This window comes from Periplaneta americana, chromosome 8, assembly GCF_040183065.1.
Source record: "Periplaneta americana isolate PAMFEO1 chromosome 8, P.americana_PAMFEO1_priV1, whole genome shotgun sequence".
NCBI lineage: Eukaryota > Metazoa > Arthropoda > Insecta > Blattodea > Blattidae > Periplaneta > Periplaneta americana.
Genome location: NC_091124.1, coordinates 133,955,583 through 133,979,324, shown reverse-complemented (window position 1 = coordinate 133,979,324; position 23,742 = coordinate 133,955,583). Strand labels below are relative to the sequence as shown.

The following is a 23,742-nucleotide window of genomic DNA, read 5'->3' as shown; positions in this document are numbered from 1 at the left end:
GTAGATAACATATACAGCCCTCGCTTTATTACATCATTCTCAATGACAGAATACGTTATTATGAAAATGTTGGCTTTTTGCGTTAAATTATTATGAAAATATGTTGTACTGATTCTAAAGACTCAATTTTGGCACCAGCAGTGAATGTAATCTCTCTTCTTTTAACGAAAGAATAATGAGAGTCTTGTCATACCATCAACTGAGATTATAGAAACATGCCGCTTAAATGAAAAACTGATTATACAGATACATATTTCTCGAGAAAAATGGCATATTACGTCCTAAGGATCTCTCTTACGTGATGTAAAAATAATGTAATCCAACAGTTGAACATTTCCACAGTCTTTCTAGAATTATAAGAATATATTTTAGAAAATGGGTCCCCAGAGTCCACACAGAATCACATTTTAAACTTGTTAAACTGACCATAGATATGTACATAAAGAGCAGATGTCATCACACAGCTAAAAGTTAAACACGACTTTACATAAAAAAGTTTTAAACAACATTTAAGGAAGTTATTCTTAATAATAATAATAATAATAATAATAATAATAATAATAATAATAATAATAATAATAATAATAATATTATTATTATTATTATTATTATTATTATTACTATTAATATAATTAATCAATAGGTAAGATCTTATTCTGTACACTAGGTCTGAGTTCCATATATGTATGTGTTCAAGTTTATATGACGGAGTAATTCATGTATGTGAAGTTAATTTTGTACTACTGCTGTGATAATAAGCTAATGCATGGTAGGCCTACTTATATTTGAAACTAAAACATTAGGTACTTGTTTTTATTTTACATGTGTATATTATGCGATATGGAAGCAAATAAATAATAATTGTTCGTTTCATGTCAAACTAACAGTAACTAAGCTTGAATTTTGTCCATAACATGGTCGCTTTAAATGTTAATAGGATATTTTTTATTCATTCATTGGGATTGATTTATTAGATGCACCAAACATATAATATTAAACAGACAACACTGCATAGTACAGACGTTTGCTAGCCGCTGCTTCTCCCTAAAACATTGCGGCGCACAGTGGTCTAGAATGCAAATTTAGCGGGACATATTAATAACTTTTCAGCTATCTAACAGATTTTTATGAAACTTTACACAGTAGTTACAGGTAGCATATATGTTTTGTATGCAAGCTCTCGTTACGTTGGTATAAGGGGAACAACCCCTTATAGGGGGGCGCATTTAGACAAAATTAGTAACTTTTCTCCTATCTGACAGATTGTTATGAAATTTTACAAAACAGTTACAAGTAGCATCTATGTTTTGTACACAAGCTCTGATTACGTTGGTATAAGGGGAACTACCCCTTACAGGGGGCGCAATTAAACAACATTAGTAACTTTTCTCCTATTTAACAGATTTTTATGAAATTTTACACAGTAGTTACACTTAGTATATTTGTTTTGTGTACAAACTCTGTTTACGTTGGTATAAGCAAAAGTGCCCCTTACAGGGGGATGCATTTAGACAAAATTTGTAAGTTTTCTTCTGTCTTAACAGATTTTTATAAAACTTTATACAGTAGTTATAGGTAGCATATATGTTTTGTATACAAGCTTTAATTCTCTGGATTGTCTTTGTTTCGACCTCATACTTGCTGTAATGGAAAAGATTTCTTGGGGAGCCACGAATTTTTCCAGGGGTAAGTTTTCTATAAATTTTCATTACTATCATGATGAGAACCTAATTTAATAAGTAGCTCACTAAGCCAATGTCCATTTCATTAAAAAAACGCATATTCCTTATCCTCATACTCTCCAAAGATAAATTAACTTATGGGGGGAAATGTAACATTTTAGGTACTATTGCACCTTTGGGCACTCGGGAAGCTTATTTGATACATAATTAACAAGCTGTCATCCTGAATTCCCTGAATTGTACTGCGGAAGCAGATTCGGTTCACAGATATTGAAATAACTGCAACCGAGAAAAATTGCACTACTGCACCTCGAAAGAATAGTGCTCATAAATTATTACTTCCACAAATCTGCGCACCTTAAGAATAGATTTAAAATAGAGGTAAATACTGGAGGAAGTGAAAAAAAAAAATAATTTTTGGACGAAACAAAGGTTTTTTTTCTCTACCTCAGCAAAGTCTGCACTCAGTGGTTACATTTATATTTTGTCCCGTGTCCATTCATGCTAATTTGACATACTATAATGACATTAAATGTAACAAAAACAAACAGTGTTACATACCTAAAGAACTACTTGACATGTTGATACCAAATATGAAAGGAATCTACCACTTACAACAGAGTTACAGCACAAAGAAAACGGCAGACTCGCGGCGCTTGCTGAGTAAAAATGCTGGGTGGCGAAATGTGGCATGTTACCGGCTTCTTATCTCGCTATGCAGCCACCTCCACTGATTAAGATTATCAATTCAGTGTTACTCAGTTATATAGGAAAAATAATTTAAAGGTTTAATTTCATTTTTTTACATGTCATTTTTCTACATTTGTCCTCCTAAATATGGATTTTAGACCACTGTGCGGCGGTTGGAAGCTTCTATTTGTCCCGACTCGAAATTTCTGCCCAACCTCGGCTGTAGGGACTTGTGAGAAAATGAGACGATCTCAGAGATAGCCAATCCTTAGGAAGTGACTACTTTTAACTCTACCTATTCGGTGTTTCCAACTAGGTCAACACCCTTCACTACTGAAAGCATACAAAAAAAGGACTTATTTTGTTAAAGTAGCGTTTACTATTGCGTACTGCGCTCACTTCAGACGTTCTCTCGTCTGTTTTCTTATTCTGGTTTTGGTTAATTACTTCTCAAATACTTGTATTCTTCAGTTTAAATTGTAAATACATTTTCATTGTTCTCTCTACACAAGGACTTGGATTCTCGACAAATCTTTCGTTTCTTATCGTTGCGTCTGAGATACGACACGTTTGTTAAACTGAAATATACTCCTATTCGCAAGACAGGATTCGAATTTAATTTTGAACTTACCTGCGCATTGTCGGTGGCACTAGAAGTAACATCTGCCTGGTCAGCAGATTCCTGTTGGGTTAATTCAGTATCTTTGACGACTTCTTGAACAGTAGGTTGGACTATGCAGTACGCTGAAACGTCCGTTGCTTGCGAAACTACGTTGTTGTTTTGTCCAATTTTTGCAGGAAAATCTGCAGTTTCCTGCGTAGTGTTGCTACTTTCCACATTTGCAGAAATCTCACTTTTTGTATCTTCTATCGCAGGACTTTCAGGGACATCTTCAGCAAACGAATTTGTTTTCTCTTGCTGTGTTTCTCCATAAAAAGTTGCATGAGTTTGTTGTACGTTAGAAGTTCTAGAAGTTACTTCTGTTGCGAATGTAGAAGATGCTTGTGGATTCACTGTAGTAGAGGACTCGTTTGAACTCGGAAGCATCTCTACAATTTGCGGACGACGTTATACTACAGAGTTAGTGTTAAGTGAATTTTGTCTTCCAAAGGGCCTGTCGTCTTGAGTTGGCACGAATATCTTGTTTATCAGATAACTGTCCCGATTACACTGGTCTAAGGTCTACTGTCAATCAACTCTCCAGAGATTATCAAGATTTTTAAATCCCTTTCTTCGCCATTACCATTATATCGAGTTCATAAAATAAGAAGAAAGCGTGCTCTATATTTACAACGAATCGAATTTTGTTAAGTTTAAAATGTGTATCAAAGCACATTACAAATTAAATTATGTAATTAATAAAGACAATAACAGATCGTTCTCGCAGTATCTCTAATGGCAATGGTCTTATGTAATCCAAGTAAGCTTACATATCACGAGCATGTACTTGTCTTTACAGACACATTTATCTTAGTTTGCTTCATTGTAGCTCTTTAAAATAATCAATTTGTAGTTATCTACTTGCTTTATATTTATCAAAGAACTTAATTATATATTAATATTGTTCACGCGTAATAGGTACTTATTCCTCGCGTAAGAGAAAACTGTTGTTCCTAAATAGAACGCGTATGATTTTTAACGAATCCTGATATGTTTTCAACCCGCTTAAATGTTCGGGTTTCCTTACAAGAAAATTTATTTTATTTTTGTGTTTATCACATCATTCCATCATAGTTAGGAACTTGCATATGACAGATACCTCTTTATAGTAGGTAGCCGTGAATGTTATAAAATTTCTTACCACGTGGAGGCGGAAATTTTTAAATATTTGTTACTGTCATGATATTGTTATAACTGAAACAATTTCAGCGAATTTATGAAATTTTATAGGGCTATGCATGTCATATAGAGATAGAGATTTAGTGTTGGATTAAGACATTTTCCTGCGTGGGGAGGAGAAGGTGGAACCGACAGCAAAGAAAACAATTCAGATCTTACGGAACAACAGTAGAGGCAATCTATGTAAACGGTAACATAAAAATGGAGTCAATTAAAGCAATAGAGTTTTCATTCCTTTATATTTGGTTTAAATACTAGTAAACGCTAATATATGCAGACGACTTTCAAATATACACAAAAATTTCACACTGACAAAATAAATGATGCAAAAACTAAAATTAATGACCATCTCGACCCAATTTGGACATGGACACGGAAATTCCGACTTAAACTAAATCCAGAACAATCACAATCAATAATTGTGGGCCATTCACGTTTGTTAAGCACTATTAACATAACAAATTTGTCCCCGATTAAAATATACGGCACCGAAATTCCGTTCAGTGAATCAGTAAAGAACGTAGTTATTTATATGGATAAAAGTTTAAATTGGAACATTCAAGTTGCAGAAACCTGCAAAAAAGTATTCTCATTAATCCACTCGTTTAGACGATTGAAGAATGTTCTACCCTTTTTCCTGAAAAAGATGTTAGTGCAAACACTCGTGATGCCCCACTTCGATTACTGTGATATTCTGTTTACTGACCTAAGAGTTACTTCGGCACAGAGACTACAACGTGTTCATAATATGTGCATCCGTTTGTCTGCAATATTCGCCGGGCTGATCATGTAACACTATCCCTCGAAATGTTGTCTTGACTTCTTATAGAAGATCGTAGGAAAATACACTGTCTTTCCCTCCTCTTTCACATATTGCATTTCTCCACTCCTGTCTACTCGTTTTCAAAATTTATCCACCCACCATAACCTAAACACACGATCACAACACTCCTCAATATTATCCATTCCCTCCCATCTTCATATTCATTTTCTTTCACTGAGACTATTCCTCGAATTTGGAATTCCCTACCGAGTAATGTCAGGGACTGTCTAACATCAAACCAATTTAAGAGTAGACTAAGGAAATATTTTCCTAACAATTCTTGTTAACAATAATAGTTTCAGTTTTCTCAATGTTTAATGGTTATATATATATATATATCACAGAATAAATATTTAAATTATCTCATTATTATTATTATTACTTCTCACAAAATATGTTCATTATTGTCTCACTGACATTACTTATCCAACTTTCATTATTTACTTTCATGCTGTTTTATGGTCTAGATATTAATGTAATAACTATGTAACCAATTGTATTCAATTAGAATTATTAAGAGTCTGGCTGGGCGGAAGAGAAGGCCTACTGGCCTTAACTCTGCCAGATTAAATAAATAAATTATTAAATGAAAGAGGTTAAAAGGCTTATTGTTATGTAAAACATGATGAATATCAACTAAATTCCGGGAGAGATGTCCCACGGGGAGAGTCGCCCCACCCTCCTTTTCTCCTTATCTCAAAACCTCTAAGGAATCGACCTTGGGACCTTTTGTTTAATTCGTATAGGACCCTCGAAGGCAAGTAGTGCAATCTTTGTGACGGTTTTTTTGAGTGTGAAAAGTGAATAGAAAAAGAAAGTGCTGTTTTTCGTAGGCTTTGTTATAATATTTATAATTTTTCAAAATTCATAATTGGGATAATGGCTATGTACATGTTGCTTAATCCAGTATATTTGACAAGTACATGCATTGTACTCCATTCTAAAAAAAGTTATGTAATTGTCCATTACGGTTACCCTTAAATACATAAGGCGTAATGGTCATGCTAAAGGGAGAGATACCACACCTGTTTGAGGGAGAGACGCCCCATGTACTTAAGAGTGATATTACGTATATAACTAATTACACTGGTCAACAATGATTTTGTTAAATAAATAATTTCGGGCGTTTCTTATGTATTGCCATCTGCTGATTCCAAAAATTAAGTCAGAAATTTTCCATCACCCACCATTTTTTTTTAATTTTGAAAATAAATTTGTTCCTGTTTATTAGCATTTGTGGTGTATAATATGCTGATTAGAAGGCGTATTTTATATTTATATTTCATTACATTGTGTCAACAATTGACTTGTAACATTTGGTATTGTTGCCTGTGAATTCACGAATAACAATAATGACATTTCCCTCACAAAACTATGATTTTAAGGAAAATTTCCCAGATGAATAGAAGCTTTCTTTAAAGAAAGAAGCTAATCCTGTGCTCTCTTCCGTTGTCAATTGAATTGTGATAGAAGTATATAATACCGTACCTAATAGTGCATTGTAAGGAGTAGTGTATAAGTGTATAATGTATAAGAAACATGTCTTGAAAGTGTCTTATTATAGAAACAACTTCTGTTAATTGTGTGGTGAGCTAACTTTAAAATGGTAGAGGTGAAATTTTACTCCTCTAGTTAGAAGAGCTTATGACTGTTATTTTAACAACAAACTAGACCAGAACAAGTCATGGGGCCCGGAAATCTGTTGTGCTAAATGTATAACACTTTTAACTGTCTGGTTAAAAGGATCCCGTCATATGCCTTTTGTAGTCCCTATGATATGGTGCGAACCTAAGGATCATTTGACAGACTGCTACTTCTGCTTAACAAATATATCTGGAATAAATTCGAAGTCCAGACACTGTTAACTATCAATATTTAGTTTCTGCAATTCGGCAGTTGCTTCATAGACCAGGACTTCCCATACCAACTCCACCAGATGACATAACATTGACTGAAGTAATTCAAAGTGTTCCTGATGTTGAAACTGAATAACAAAATCATCCAGATTTTGTGGAAGATGATACTATAAATGAACCTTACTTTCGTATACAGGAGGATTTAAATGATTTGGTTCAGGATCTTGGTTTAAGTAAAAGCAAGGCAGAATTACTCGCCTCAAGATTGAAAGGCTGGAAGCTGCTGCAGGTAACACCAAAGTAAGTTTCTTCCGCCAACACCAAAAGGAATTTGAGCATTTGTTTTCTAAAGAGGAGGACCTAGTTTTCTGCAATGATGTTGAGAATTTGTTCGAGTCACTGGGCGTTGAGCATAAACCTGAGGATTAGCGTTTAATCCAGGACAAGATAATGTTCTTCACCAACCACTTGTAAGTTCTGAAAAAATCTTATTGCCTCCACTGCATATCAAATTAGGCTTGATTAAGAATTTTGTGAAAGCAATGGATCGTGATGGTAGTCCATTTATCTTTCTGAAAAATAAATTCCCAAGAATCAGTGAAGCTAAACTAAAAGAAGGAATATTTTTTGACCTCAAATAAGGGAACTGATGAAAGATACGCAATTTGAAAACCAGTTAAATATGCAAGAAGCAGCTCCATGGATGCATTTCAAAAATGTTGTCACAAACTTTTTAGGAAACTTCAGTTCTGAGAACTACAGAGAACTTGTCAGTGAGATGATTGAGAACTACAAGATCATGGGATGTAATATGTTTAAGAAACACACTTTCTACATCCCATCTCGATTTCTTTCCTGAAAACCTAAGGCTGTGAGCGACGAACACCGGGAGCGTTTCCACTAGGACATCGTGGAAGTGGAAAGGTGCTACCAGGGTAAATGTTGTCCAAATATGTTGGCAGACTATTGTTGGATACTGAAAAGAGATGTTCCTCAAGGAAAGTACAGCCGAAAAATATGCTTCACATATATTTTAGGTCAATAAATGCAATTTCAGCTAAGATATCGTAATACTATGATGTATAGACACGAAAAATGTTTTTCATATGATTACTCTAAAACCCTGAGTGATGGAAAAGTTCTGTAAAAAGATTTGAAATCAGCACTAAAAAGTCACTTAGAATCGCCCATTGTTTCCCATTTAACAGACAAAGGTTTAAATTTTGTTGACCAGAGTTATTATTAGTGTTCTTGCTGAATTTATTGGAATTTTAATTGAAATATTATATTAGAATAGAATTATTATATATAGAGGTCAATAATTTTTAAAGGGTGACCAAAACTTGCTAGAGGATCACATATTTTCAAGAGGTGTCCAAAGTTGAGATCCATGAACATTTTAAGGAATACCGTTATTCTAAATTTGTCGCAGTGACATTTTCAATAGTTCCCAAAGTTGAGGGCCTTTAAACTTTTAAGGGATGTCCAAAGTTGTGTTTGAAAGACACATTTCACGACCAAACGTTAGTCAATGCAATCCTAGAGATTTCTTCAATATTACTGTAACTTTTTGGGGAACTGGGAATTAATGAAGCTTCGCATTGTTATGGAATTATTTAGAGAACAATCCACTGATTGAAATCTAGTGGAGTCTTCAAGAAACATCCAATGGCTGCAATTCTTCCTAGAGCAAACCCTTGAGTTACCTGTCAGGCAGTCAGAAGGATCATCCATCTCTTTGAAGAGGTCAAGGTATGTCGAGACAAGAAGTCAAGCAGTATTTTGACCTACTGGAAACAACTCTATGTGAACGCAATTTGTAGGAAAGCCACATAAAATAGACGAAAGTGGTATCCAACTAAACAAATTTACAAGGAAAAGTGGTTGAGAAAAAGGGATCCAAAGATGTTCAAGTCCTAACTTCAAGCGAGAAAGATGGAAGTGATTCTGTCATAACATGTTGCAATTCGGAGGGAACATTTCTTCCACCGGCAATGTTTGAGAGGAAAAATGGAAGTTTTTGACGGATTCCTAGTAGAAACGGGGGTTTATATGAATCCAAAGTCGTCCTATGTTCCATCAGAATTATTTATGAAGCGATTGAAGGAAAATGTTACTCCAAGAAAGAATATTGGCAAGATTCCCTTAATTTTGGATGATCATTCAGCACATTTAGATAACATAAAATGCTAGAATGAGGATAATGAATCACAATTGTTTGCCTACCAACCTATGCAACTTCAATCTCTTGATCGCTCACATTTTAAATCTCTCAAGCATTATTTCAGGAAGAGAATCACAGCAATGGATGGCTTATAAAAAGCAAGCCTGACTATCCATCTAGAAAGCTGCGTTGGTAGTAATAGAGAGGTCATTTGGATTTCGAGCCAGAGGTTTCTATCCTTTCAATTCACATGCAGTTCCTGAGCACCTCTTCAGTATTTATGACGCATCAATCAACAACACAGCTGTAAGAATTCCTTTCTGTGCCTCTTCAGGAAATCTCAAAGAAAAGAAGACTTTATCGGCTACAAGTTCTAATGATAACGGGATAATAAGTTGTAATTTCGCTCAAGTGACACAATGGCAAATTCAGCGACAGCGACTCCTTTCAAATCCCTTCATGAAATAAACTATGTGCCAGCAATATCTTTTGCTGTGAACAAAATAAAGCGATCGGTAGAACGCGTTACAGGTGGAGATAAAAATGGAAACACCATCTTTGAAAGCCTCTCAGTTCCAAAAAACTCAAAGTCAAATTCTTCAAAATATAGTAGATATAGAAGACACTTTTGGAGAAAATATGAAGAGAGTGTCGTCAAATGAAACAAAGTAGATAGTTCCTACTTTGTTGAGTGTCTTGAAAATTTTATCAAATGAAAGAAGTTGTTGATTGGATTCAGTGACTTTCCTGCAATAAATTGCATAACATGTGGGCTAAGTGCCATATGTGTGGTCGCACTGAAAAGCGAGCTCAGAAAATGAACTTATTGCAAAAATAAAATGAGGAGCTCGGAATCAAAACGCGTTATGTCCACAAATCAAAACTTTTCAGGAGTCGAAAAACTAAAAGCTCCTAAACTTCTGAAAAATTTAAAGTTTTGAAAGCAATTATATAATTAGAATACTACGCAAAATTAGGTGGCACTATTGCGCAAAATCAAACAAAATTATCCAAGCGTAATATTTATATAAGAAGTTTTGAAAATCATGGACTTAATGCGTTTTGTTCCGAAATTACGGACTGAAATCGTTTTGTTACAAACATATATTCAAAACACTCATTTAAGCTGATTTTTTAAATTGTGACCACATTCCTTTCCAAAGACTCTTATACAAATACAAAGTTAACTTTGAAGACAATTATTTTATTAAATTATTAATTAATGTTTACCTCTTTTGGCAAGCAACATAGAATGAAAATCTAATTTATTAAATTTAACTGTCATTGTTGAGTTCAGTTCAGTCATATCATTGATAATCCAGTCTCTTCTTCCATACACTCACACTCCACTATTTCATCATCCTCATACTGATCAGAAAGTACTTCTTCATGATCAATAACCTTGACATACAACTGCAGCTGATCGTTGTTTTTTCAATTTTCACCAAATCTTTGTTGCAATAACTTTTTTATATCCAACAATTTTTCTGCTTTTATTTTATTCCTTAATGGTACTAAGGGTGGGTCAAACATCTCAATATTTTCAATGGCATGACCTCTCTTAAGTAGTGATACTGGACATTTACTTAGGTCATCCATTGTGTAAGTATACTCCAATTTTACATTGATGTAATGTTTGTTTGCTTTCATTATTTTCCTGAGCCTAACTCTCTTCATATTACTTATGCCAACTGGCTTTTTCAAGTAATCGCACAGATCTCTGAAATTGTGTATATGCCAATCCTCATCCAACACGTGAACGACACCGACTGTACCGTAAATATCATGATATTCTTTTGGCGTCAGTATTTCTGCATGTTTCCTGAGGCTTTTCTCAAAAATACCAAACATTCGGTCTGTTCGCACAGGAAAAGTCATACATATTTCCTTCAATGAATCTGGAGATTTATTCAACAACCACCAATACAAAGCATGGACAACATGTGCATTTCGATTTTGACCAGAGCAACCGTCGGAGAAGAGTCTCAGGAGGGAAATGTTTTTTTCTTTGAAATTATAATTTGTTAGGAAATGAGTCAGAGCAGAGCTAACTGCAATCGCCCCTCTTTTTGCCTGGTTTTCTGTCCAGCAGTAAAAATTGGGAAATGTGTTATCAATATCAGTAATGCACAAAGCATAGTAAGAAAGCTGTCGTGCGTAGTGTGCCTCCCCAATTGCTAGCTTTGGTAATGGCTGCACTTGTTGGAGGTCAAAACATAAGGACATACTATTCTGAGGATCTTTCTTCATAATTTTGTGAAATGTTTTCGCTCTCAATTTATGAGCAGTTAACTCAGCTTGTAGTTCCAACTTCTTTTCTGGAGTATCAGCACATTTAATTTGGAATTTCGTCCTGATGCAAAAGCTACAAACGTCCGTTACAGGATCCCCAAACCCCAAGTTGAAATTTGTAGAAAAAATGTTATAAAAACATTTTGTCACCTTTAAGGAATGTGGAACTTCAGCATTGTACATTTTATGCAATCTATTTATGTTCAGTTCCGAAGCAAGGTAAAGTCTCTTACTTTTCTCCCTTGAATAATGGCTTTCTCTGGCTTTGAGTTTAGAAAGAAAATTGATTACAGACTGTTTTTTTCTGCATACAACTTGCTTTTGCGGTCACCCCCTCTCCTGTCAGTGATGGGTTTACACGACATTACTGACTTAGCAATACTGTTAGCTCTGCTTTGCCCAATACTGAATAAAGTTCTAAAAAACTTACAGCATATTGGAAGTGTTTCATCATGAACTCTAATTTGAAACCTGATGAACATCGAGTTTAATTTTTCACCATCCTTCCTTGGACGACGTCATTTCGGAACGGACACACACATCATGGATCCCAGAAGTCTATCTTGCTGCAATTTATCATGATGATTAAGGACTCTTTTTCTTTGCTGAATTAGGTAGAACGCTGGGATGCTGCAGCATCTGTATCTTCCTTCCTTATGGTTACAGAGAGGCTCGAACTGAAGCATGTCAGGATCCTTGTCGGTATATCTAAAAATTTCAAAATTATGATTATATTAGGTGATGGACTATGCAACAAACTTAAACAATATTGCATCAATTATTGCGTGATTAATTATCACATTATCATAACGGGTGAATTAAGGAGTCAATTCTAACTCATAAACTCATATGTAAAACTGTATGTAGAAAAGTGTAATAGACTCACCTGTTTTCTTGTTACCTCTTTCGTTTCGATGTTCCACTCTTCCGACGTTTTCGAGTTCTTGTAGAGTGCTCCCCAACTGGCACACCTTCTTCCATGATTTTATAACATGCGTAGTGCTTAAAATGTTGTAATGAATGCAGCTAATACTCTATTAGCCCTTTCGTGTAAATTCTTAAAAATATTAAATCTTTCACTTATTTCCAGAAGCTGTATTAACTAACCCCTTGCCTACTGAAGTCTGGCCAGCAACGTGATGCGTTCCCAAAGCGTAGCCGTCTAGACATGACGTCTCGGAGACCCTGCGACTTTTATTTACAGTTTTCATTCAAGCTGTCATATTGAGTTTTTTGAAGCTGTCTATTTAGAGATTTGTTGTATGTTGTAAAACGACCTTTCTTGAAGAAGAGGAGTTATTTTGCTCTAAATATACGCGAAAGGTTTTCTAAAATTCGTAACTGTTTAAATAGAAGTGCATTGAAGTTGTCCTGCATCCCAAGTGAAATCGACAAAGTTTAAGAAAGGGAGTGAGAATCGAGGTCTTGTAAGAGTTATTGGCAGTAAAGTGACATGACAGAAAAGGTCTGTCTACGAAGCACAAGATTCACATGCTCAACATAAAGGAAAAAAGGGTAACAATGAAGGGGAAGAAACGGTGGTGAAACTGAAGGGCGTAATAGAGTACAATAACGTTATATTGTGGGTACGCTGTAGGTCAGCGTCAGAATGAAGTCTTATATCCCTTCCTCATTATGGAAAAATACTTAAAAAAGACTGCAGAAATGTTTCCTTCAATATAATATTTATGATACCGGTCCTTTTCAGCTTGTCAATGTCTACGTAATTGCATGTAAGACCGTGAAGGGAAGCAAACCCAGACAGGAAAGGATCTTCACAAATCGACTAGACCTGAAAGCAGACATTTTATTGAGGTTTAACCTTGCCTAGCTGCAATGTTAGTGGAAGGGATGCTGGTGTTACGACGACAATGTTACAAGCAAACTGTCGGGCTCATTTCCCCCCCCCACCTTCCCGTCATATACCTATCACCCATAGAAAAATAAACCAGCGATAACCTGCAAAGTTTTTAAATCTCACAAGAAACAAGCGAAATAACGTGGGAGTGCAAACAATGTTTTGTACTGGAGTCTTTCGAAGCCTACCATACAGTTCAAAATGTAACTAAATTATGAGTATAATATCATAGTTTGTAGTAAAAGACCCATGTTTATTGCAAACGACCTCCACCTGCTTTTAAATGCCACTTACCGCACACCACTAACTCACTGTCTGCGCGTGGGGATTTAAATAGAGATTCCAGGCAATAAACTCGTCCTTTTAAATCTTACTGCATGGACCTAAAGGTACCAATAAAAAAAACTTTAGAGAAGAGTCAACAATGAACATCAGTTAAAGACAGGAGGCGAATTAATTACGTTCATTCTGGTGTACTGCTTTCGTTAGAAATCTTAAGTTCATGGACTTAACTCGGTTTGATCCATTCAGGGTGATGGACAGAATACGTTCTGAATCAGACCCTCGATTTCAGGCTGACTTTAAACAGGCTAAAAATGTCAATTGCAACAAATGTCAAGCGTAGCATGATGAAGCGCCTCTAAAAGAACGTAAATTCGGAAAAAACGCATTTTCGATAAAATATGGACTTAACGCGTTTTGATTCCGAGCTCCTCATGTAAGCAACATTATTTAGAGTGTTATTTATCAAATTAATAGTTTAATTTGCGAATTACTAAGCGGGGCATCTCTCCCCTATGTGTGATTATTACAGTGATATCGTATCTGATTAATTTTTATTTTACCACTTATTGTGTACGAATTAAGGCTGGTTCACAATAAACCGGAAACGAGAATCGGAACGAAAACGGTAAAATTGTTAAAATGTATATATTTAAATGTGAGCATTCACAATTAACGAAAAGCTTGCCGGAGCCCGAAATCGAGAATGGAGAGTTGGCCAAGTTTCAACTTTGGCGTTCACGTTTCCGATCACAGCCCACTAGATTCATTCTATTGACATCTAAAAGCTATTTTGTCGCCGTATATTTAATATCAAGAAGACCGTAACATAACCTATGCATTATTTTGTTCTGTGCTGTGCATCATGGAGCAAGTTTTATTTGATGAGATTCTAATATTTACGATAAGCGGCTCGTCTCGTATAAAGATGAGAAAATGAAGGAGAATACGTGGCTTTCAATAGCTGCATCTTTGAACACCAATCGAAAGCGAATCATATTTTATTACTGTATTGGTTGTATTACACACTACATATTCACGCTTCAATTCAATAACTAGTGTTGTGTTCATTTTTGTTCTATTACAAATGTTTCTTCTCTAATTATTTTACGTTATGGTAGACTTAAAATAGGTTGTGATAATAAAGTTGCATGGGCATATTTATAGTACCGTACCTAATGAAATGTTTCGGTTGAATTTTCGAAGTGTGTTTATGTTGGCTGCCTTGTAGTCATGAGAGAACACCATTGGTCAATTATATACAAATAGCATCAGACTGCGTAATATCGACTTTACATATTGTTATTGACATACATATCGATATGCATAGTCGTCTACGTTCTCGGTTTATTGTGAATCAAAAATTTTCATATTCACGTCCTCTGCTTCTCGTTTTCATTCTGGTTCTCGTTCCCGGTTTATTGTGAACCAGCCTTTATCGATTGTTTCATATTTTACATAAACGTTTAATGTATTTCACTTGCTATAAAACATGAATAAAATATCTGCTTTGGTTTGTTTAATTTTTAAATGATAAAAACTTTAAGTGGGGCGACTCTCCCGGAATTACCTTATCTTTCTGTGTAAAATTTAGTGGCGTTCCGCCCATAAGGACTGCTCGACTGCAGTCCTACCTAATAGTAAGTAATTCCTCAAAGATATGCTATGTATTGAATATATTATTTATTTCAGCAAAACGCCAGTGGACATTGTTGTCAAGCTATACATAGCGCACTGCCGCCAGAGCATTTTTTTAATTCATATTTTATTTTATTTTAGTTCATTTAAGATGTGAACATAACAGGGCAACCAATTATAATGTCCACTTATAACTAAAATATTAGGCATTAAATACAAAAATTGTGTAAGGAACATATAAAGACATATAAGAACAACAAAGTCAAAATAAAGAAAATATATATCTTAGAACAAAGTTAATATGAATGAAATAATCTTAATACAATAATAACACTGGTTAACAGTCATATTGCGCCAGACATAAAACTAACAAATTCTTACTAATTTCGACCTCCTGAATTAAAAAATAACAAGCAAAATTATCCATAAGTTCAGGTTTTCGAGATGCACAATATAATTAATTTTATTTAAAAGATCACTGTGTTTTGTGTGTAACTATTTTGTTTTACAAATGTGTCGACCCATTACGTAAAAACAATATTAGTATAAGTAGGTCACCATGTTAGAGCACTTGTAGAAACGGAAATTATTTTATTTCCCTTTTACGAATCTATTTGAAGGGGGTGAAACAGGTTCGCGGTATGAATTCGCTCGAGTTTGCCTGATTTTACTTGAGATGTGTATTTCTTTCACTGTGAGCGTTAATGACATTTCTGTAGTTTATATTTTGCAATAGGTACACCACCCTGTCAAAATCACTTCTAGAATCGAAAATTGTTTTATTGCCCTTTTCAGTTCCATTTGGAGGGGGAGAAACAGGTTCGCCGTATGAAATCGCTTCAGTTTACCGTGGTGTTAGTATTCTGTGTAAGACGTGAATTTTTTTAAAGTGTGCTTTAATGATAATATTCAAAGTATGAATGATTTATATATGCTAATTTGAAGGTTATAGCATTGCTTCTCGGAATGCAATTAGGCTACACAAAATTTTGCTGCTTTCTGTGCGAATGGGACAGTTGTGCTCGAGATAAGCATTATACGAGTAAAATAAAGAGCCGGGGAAGAAAAATATTGTACATCAGCCCCTTGTACCTCAAAGTGAAGTAATTTTACCCCCTTTACACATTAAGCTAGGTTTAATGAAGAATTTTGTTAAAGGGATGAATCATGAAACTGAAGCATTTAAACATATCCAGGAAAAATTTCCTGCTATTAGTGACTCAAAAATAAAAGATATAGTTTTAAATGAAACACAAATTAGAGAAATAATGGACAATCACTTCAACTCTTTCTTGAAAGAAAGAGAGCTATCTCGATTGCATTCAAGGAGGTTGTATTAAATTTTCTAACAAGGTGAGTAGATTAGGTCTAGGATGGTTATGGGAGGAAATTGGAGTAATGAATTTAAATGTAATTTGTAAATTGTAAAAGAGAGGTGTAATGAAACTATGAGACAGGAATTACATCAACATCTCAACGAATTAAGAACATTAAATAACTATAAGGACATTAAAACGTCATGGGAACAAGAAGAATATGTGAGAATAAATAATAGGAAAGTGAGGATGGGCTTAGCTTCGATGAGAGTGGCTACCATAGAGAAGGATATCTGCCCCCTTTGCGGCGTGGGATAAGACGCGTTCCATATATTATTAGAATGTCAAGCAACAGACAATACAAGTAAAAAGCGGATAAATAATACATTTTTGAATATGAATAGATAGGTTATGTAGCATATAAGAAAATATGTAATACAGTGCTCAAAACAATATTAGAGGAACATTTGTAATAAATTGAATATGTTAGTGTTTTTTTAAACTGGGTGCTGAAAATTGGACATTATGTAAATTGGAACATTAATTTAATCTAGGGATACAAATTTTAAAAATCCATAGCCTAAATAGAGAGTAATTACCTGAAATAACAAATATGGAGAAATCTTTGATTACGGAAGGCACCGACAACTTCTAATTGGTAAGCTTTCTGACGTTGCTATAGTGACGAATGCTGCCTTGTTCATTAAAGTCTCTGACAAAATGAGACATTTAAATGAGTTTGAAGTGTATCATGCTCTACTTCTTTTACGACAAGGTCAATCATTGATACAAGTGGCTAGAGTGTTTGAGGTTTCTCCTTCCGTGGTGTCCAGGTTATGCAACGGGCACAGAGAGACAGGTCAGTATTGTAGAAGACCTGGCCAGGACCGTAAATGTAAAACAAGCCCCCAGGACGACAGATACATTGCCCTATCTGCTCTTCGACAGCGTACAAAAACTGCAAGAGACCTGCAGAATGACCTCTATATGGCTTCCGGAATCCGGGTTTCAGACCAAACGGTAAGGAACAGATTAAGGAAAAAGAATATTCGTCCAAAAAGGCGTGTTAAAAACAGCGTTTAACAAATGAGCATCAGGGAGCAAGACTTACGTTTGCTGAAAACCATGCGGATTGGAACCCGAACCATTGCCAGTCTGTGCTCTTCTCGGTCGAATCCAGGTATCGTTTTACACGTTGTGATGGTCGTTTAAGGGTGTGGGGACGGCCAGGAGAAAGATTTTCTGTGAAAGTTGTACAGGAAATGGATAGATTCGGTGGAGGTTCCATAATGGTATGGGCCGGAATTATGTGCAACAATCGTATGGACCTCTTAATTGTTCCCCAGCGACTAAATGCTGCCCGGTACATCGAGGACGTTCTAGAAGAGCATTTAGTACCTGCTGCCATTGGAGTAGGCCCTGGATTTCTGTTTGTTCAGGATAATGTCCAGGCACATTCTGCGGCTGTCACCAGGGATTTCCTAAGGGAGAATGAAATTGAGGTAATGGAATGTCCAGCGATCATCCCAGATCTCAACTCTATTGAACACTAGTGGAATCTTCTGGATACCAAAGTCAGGAACCGACATCAAGCTCCACAAACTCTGCAGGAACTTGGAGATGCTCTAAAGGAGGATTGGGAGAATATTCCTCAAAAGGAAATACAGAATCTCATAGGAACCATGCCAAGAAAGTGCCATACTGTCATCGAATGTTGTAGAGGCCATACACGATACTAGACCTTTACAACGGGTGTTTAAGTTTGATAAGGACGAGATTCAATGTCTTATATAGTGCAATGTTTTAAAAAGTTGTATGTTGACATTATTCATTTGTTTTTATTAACATGGAGATAAATGTGGCCATAAATAACCATAAATAATATACTTTATTAATTTCATGTCTGTGCCTTTATCTAATGAAAAATATTTAAATAAATCTTAGTGTTCCTCTAATTGTTTTGAGCAGTGTATAACTAATATAAGAAAGTTAAATGAATTGGGCAAATTTTTAATTATAGTGAAAATGAAATGAGAAGAGAAAGTTAAAAGTAATAGAGTATTAAATTGATCTTGTAGTGTGTATGTGTGTGTTCTTTGTTTTGTTTCTATTTTTTTAGCTGTGCAACTTGGCATAGCTGATTAAAATTGTAAAGTAAGGCAGATCTGGGGTAATATACTGTAGAACTGTAACAGGTCTGCCTTACAGATATATGAATAAATATATCATATCACATCACATCACATATATCATATCATATCATATCATATCATATCATATCATATCATATCATATCATATCATATCATATCATATCATATCATATCATATCATATCATATCACATCACATCATATCACATCACATCACATCATATCATATCATATCATATCATATCATATCATATCATATCATATCATATCATATCATATCATATCATATCATATCATATCATATCATATCATATCATATCATATCATATCATTTCATATCATATCATATATCATATCATATCGTACCGTATCGTATCATATCATATCATATATCATATCATATCATGTATCATATCACATCATATCATATTTGATTTTCTGGGTAACTGTAGAAGTGAGAACTATGAAGAACTAGTGCAAAATTTACTGTCGACGTATGAAACTTTGGATTGTAACATGTTTCTGAAAATTCACTTCCATCCTGACTTTTTCCCCCACAATTTTGGCGATTTTAGTGATGAGAATGGTGAGCGTTTTCATCAAGAAATTTCAACTATGGAAAAAAGATACCAAGGACCAATATGCTAGCAGACAATTGTTGGACTTTAGCTCGTGATATGCACTTAGCGGCAAAAAGAATGGGCCGGCCGACAATTTCTAAATTACAGAGACATAACATTGCACATGCTCGTCTCGTCAAAGGCGTAGTTCACTAGGTAACACATAATTAAACCATTTAAATTTGCTGTATTTTGTTTAAGAGTCTAAAATATGTAATAAAATCGAATGGCGGGTTGATTCTAGATACATCAGGGCCCTTGAAGAGTGAAATAATAATAAAATTGATAAATACAAAATCAACCGGAGCGAATATGAACATGAAAACCACGTATTATGCCAAATTGATATTAACGGTCACAGTAGCGTGTCGTTACGGCATTGGTATATTGAACACGTTGATAGTAGTAACTCAAGGTTCGAATCTCCCCCAAATCTTTTTTTAATTACAAATTTGTCACCATATGTGTCTCGCACAGCTATAATTATGTGGCGATATCTCTTAGAATATGCCCAAACTCTAATAAATAATAAACCTCCCTCTCTCTTTCGAACAATACGGCTATCTGTTAATACAACGTTCTGTCTCGTCATTACGCTTGAAGATGGCACAGAAACAATAACTCATTGCCTTGGTTCGTATAGGTTATTCTGCCTATGCTACCCTCCGACAGGGATTCGATTGGAGAAATATCATTTTCTCCGACGAGGTAATTGTCTCCAATAGCAACGATAGTACTGCCATATTTTATTGTATGAATGGCCACCGATACGATGAACGCTTCGTGAGACGAATAATTATTAACAAGTCGCGTTACGTGAGGGTCGAGTGTTGGGGGTGGATGTCATACGATGGGGCAGGACTTCTGGAACGCATCCACGGGCGGTTTACGGCAGAAGTCTACGAACACATTTTGGCAAATGTAATGATCCCTTCCACCCGAAAACGATATCAGAGAGGAACACTTTTCTTCCAGCAGGATAATCATCCGATACACACCGCCAACCGGGTTCAAAGATGGTTTACGAGGAGGCGTGATGTCGACCCAGTCGACTGGCCTCCAAATTCACCAGATATGAATCCGATTCAAAATTTGTGCGGTGCAGTCAAAAGGATCCTACGCTCTAATTGGGCAGAACAACCACCCGTTCGGACACCTGAGGAATTGTAGGACAGAGTTCTAGATGCGTGGGAGGAGATGGCCAAGAATTTAGACCTATTCCATAATCTTGTGGACTCCATGCCGCGCAGAATGAGGGCAGTTGTTGACGCAGGTGGTTTGTGGACGAGATACTAGTCCCCACCACAGCCTTGTTTTGTAAATATATTAAAAATGGTTTGTTTTTTGTTAATTTAATTATTTATTTGTGTTTGATATGCGTCCGGTTTTTTAGGATGTGAAACAAGTATTTTTGTTTATACAGGACAGGTCTCACCTATTAATAGCCCACAGGTGATGGACAATAATATTTTTACAAGGCAGGCATAACGAAGTTTGTTAACAAATGCCATTTCACATTTAAACTAATAAATTAAGTAAAAGTTAAAATAAAAAAAAATAATAATAATTTACCTTATCGGGAGGCAAACTCACAACCTCGGATACGGAAGTCAGACTTCTCACCACTGGGCCACACACTGCCCGTCAGGTTTACTACATTATAGACGGACGACTTTCAATGAAGAGACACCACATCAATGCCTTGCACTGGGTTACGTTTACACGAGTGAACCGCGCGATAGAACTTAGCATTTCTATCGACCAAGAGTCGGCCCATTCTTTTTGCCGCTAAGTGTACCTGATGTCCAGTATAAAAAATGCAGAAAAAGAAAGCTGTAATCTTCTGAACAGTGAGTATTATTTTAACCTTATTGTCATTAGCTATATAAAGAAGTATTTTGAATAGATATAAATTCAACAATTTATCAAAAACTGTAACCAACAGCTGTTTTTATTGTCATATTCGTATTTAGGAGGTTCAAATTATACAGAAAACATGTATCACATGCCCAGCGCAAAAAAGAAGTTAAAAATTTGTTCGCAGTGTAATCTTAATACAAGAATAATCTTAACACAAAGCAACAGAATGTAATATGATCTATATAATTTTCAGAAATTTATTACAAGTGTACTTGAATTGTTTAAGACTCATAATAATAATAATAATAATAATAATAATAATAATAATAATAATAATAATAATAATAATAATAATATATTTCTCCTAAACTATGCAATCTATTATACGTGCGAAGAACTCTATAAATAGGGGGCAATAATAGTATGAATTTGTATTTACTTTGGGATATAAAATATTTTATTTGTAAGAAGCATTGTATGGGACATAATACGAAATATTATCTGTATACTAATATCATTAATTTTATTATTTATTAATTTATGTAAAACAGTAAAGCATTACAATCTCTTCTATGTGATAAGGTTGAAACGTTAAAAAATTGAATCATAAAATTATATGTTTCGTATTGTGGATAATAATTTAAAATTTTAAAATACCGGTCAGGTTATTTCAGAAACTTATTTTGAACTTGTTCAAACAAATTTATATGTTTAACTGTATTTGTATTCCAAATTACACTGGACAAAAAAAAAATTAATGTCTCTTGCACTTCATGAGTCAATTCTAACTAATTTTGGGTTGAGAAAAACTAATATGACAATAAAAAATGTTTCTTAGCTCTAGTTTCTGTGATACACAATAGGTGGAAGTATTTCAGTTTAACGGATTAAGAGAAAATGATACATTTTAATTGCATATGCCAACAACATTGAAAGTACATTTACATTTTTTTAATGGCAGTTACATTCTATGAGTTCTAAATTTATGGAAGAATACCTGGCAGATGGTTGGGTCTGAAGAGAATCATGTGTGGCTTCATGAGATCGTCGTCTTTTAGCTTGCCTCTTGTAAGTGAGTTCCGGAGCATCCCTACGCAAAGACCAGCAGTAATCCACAAGCATTGTTTCATTCCAACGGCCCTGATATCTTTGTTCCATAACAGAAATATCGTAATGGAACCTTCCTCCGTGTTCATCACTGAAAGCTCCACAACTAGGAGGGAAAAAGTCTAGGTGGGAGTGGAGAAAATGGATTTTAAAGGACATGTTGCATCAGAGTTGATGGTATTTTTGCAGGAGCACTGTCACCAACTGAGTGTAGTTATCATCTCTTTTGTTGCCTAAAAATCCATGAATAACTCCTTTGAAGTCTTCCCAAACTTCCTTTCCTTTCCCCGCCAAAACTTGGTCAAATGTAGGATCCTTTACAAGTTCTCGAATTTGTGGCCCGACAAAAATACCTTCCTTAACTTTGGCATCACTTAATTTCGGAAATTTCTCTCTTACGTACTTAAAGGCCTGTCCTTCTTGGTTCATACTTGTGACAACATTTTTTATCAAACCCAGCTTAATATGCAGGGGTGGAAGAAGAATATCTTTTGGGTCCACGAGAAGCTCGGCAACGACATTTTTCTTTCTAGGGTTAAGATTTCTTGCAGGCCAGTCTGTTTGAATATAATATGATTTCCTATCCCTGCTGTCCCACATACATAAAAGCAGCAATATTTTGAGTACCCCAGTTGCATTCCTAAGAGTACAGCAATGACTTTTAGATCACCACAGATTTTTCACTTGTGTTCATGATATTTGATTGAGTCGAAAAGAGCTGTCATATTTGCATAAGTCTCCTTCATGTGAACTCTATGACCAACAGGAATAGAAGAAAGACGGTTTCCATTGTGAAGTAATACAGCTTTCAAACTAAACTTGGAGGAGTCTATGAATAGCCTCCATTCAGTTGGATCATGGTTCAAATTCAAACATTTCATCAAGCCATTAATGTCGCAGCAAACAAGATTGTTTTTCTTAAAAAAAAAAAAAAAAAAAAGAGAAGCAGATCCCTGTGACGTTGTCTATACTGTGAGACCCTGACATCACGTTCGAGAAGATTCCATTGCTGTAGTCCAGACCCTAGAATTTCTGCCTTCTCCTTTCACAGGTCAAGGTCTCTAATGAGATCACTCAATTCCGCTTGACTCAGTCTGTGCGGTTTATCATCTTTTTTCCTCAAAATCAGAGTCAAGGGATGTGGAAGCCTTGTTGGGTTCTTCTTCTTGTTCCACACTGTCTTCATTTTCTACTTCAAACACACAATTTTCGTGGCATTTTTACAAATTTTACACTTTAAAAACACTTCCAAACCAGATATTCTGCCTTAATTACAGCAGAAATAATATGAACTTCACAGTCACAGCAACAATATCTATGTTTGTAACTTACAAACAGCTGAAGAACATTTCTGTTTTGTTATTTGACAGGTGTGCCAACTCGCAAAACAAAATTTCTCCCAAATTTCCCCCAAACTGAAAATGTTGACTCTAAGAACTGAAATGGCACTTTATCTCCAAAGCAAGAGCTAATCTGTCATTTTTATGGTGATTTTTGAATTCAGCAGGTGGAAATACATAAGAATTAGCTATTTTTGAGCCTGAAACATTTTCATTGTTGACC

The 23,742-nt window shown here is 35.2% G+C and overlaps 2 protein-coding genes across 2 annotated transcripts in view; both read right to left on the bottom strand.

Annotated features, from left to right (window-relative positions):
- The window catches only part of LOC138705065 (uncharacterized), a 31,765-nt gene extending 28,171 nt beyond the window's left edge, over positions 1-3,594 (bottom strand). The window contains exon 1 of the mRNA XM_069833659.1: positions 3,004-3,594. Within this exon, the coding sequence (XP_069689760.1) occupies positions 3,004-3,420 (417 nt within the window). The 5' untranslated portion in view covers positions 3,421-3,594. The remainder of the gene's footprint in view (positions 1-3,003) is intronic.
- The window catches only part of LOC138705064 (endoribonuclease CG2145-like), a 517,688-nt gene that overhangs the window by 125,808 nt on the left and 368,138 nt on the right, over positions 1-23,742 (bottom strand). The window lies entirely within an intron of this gene.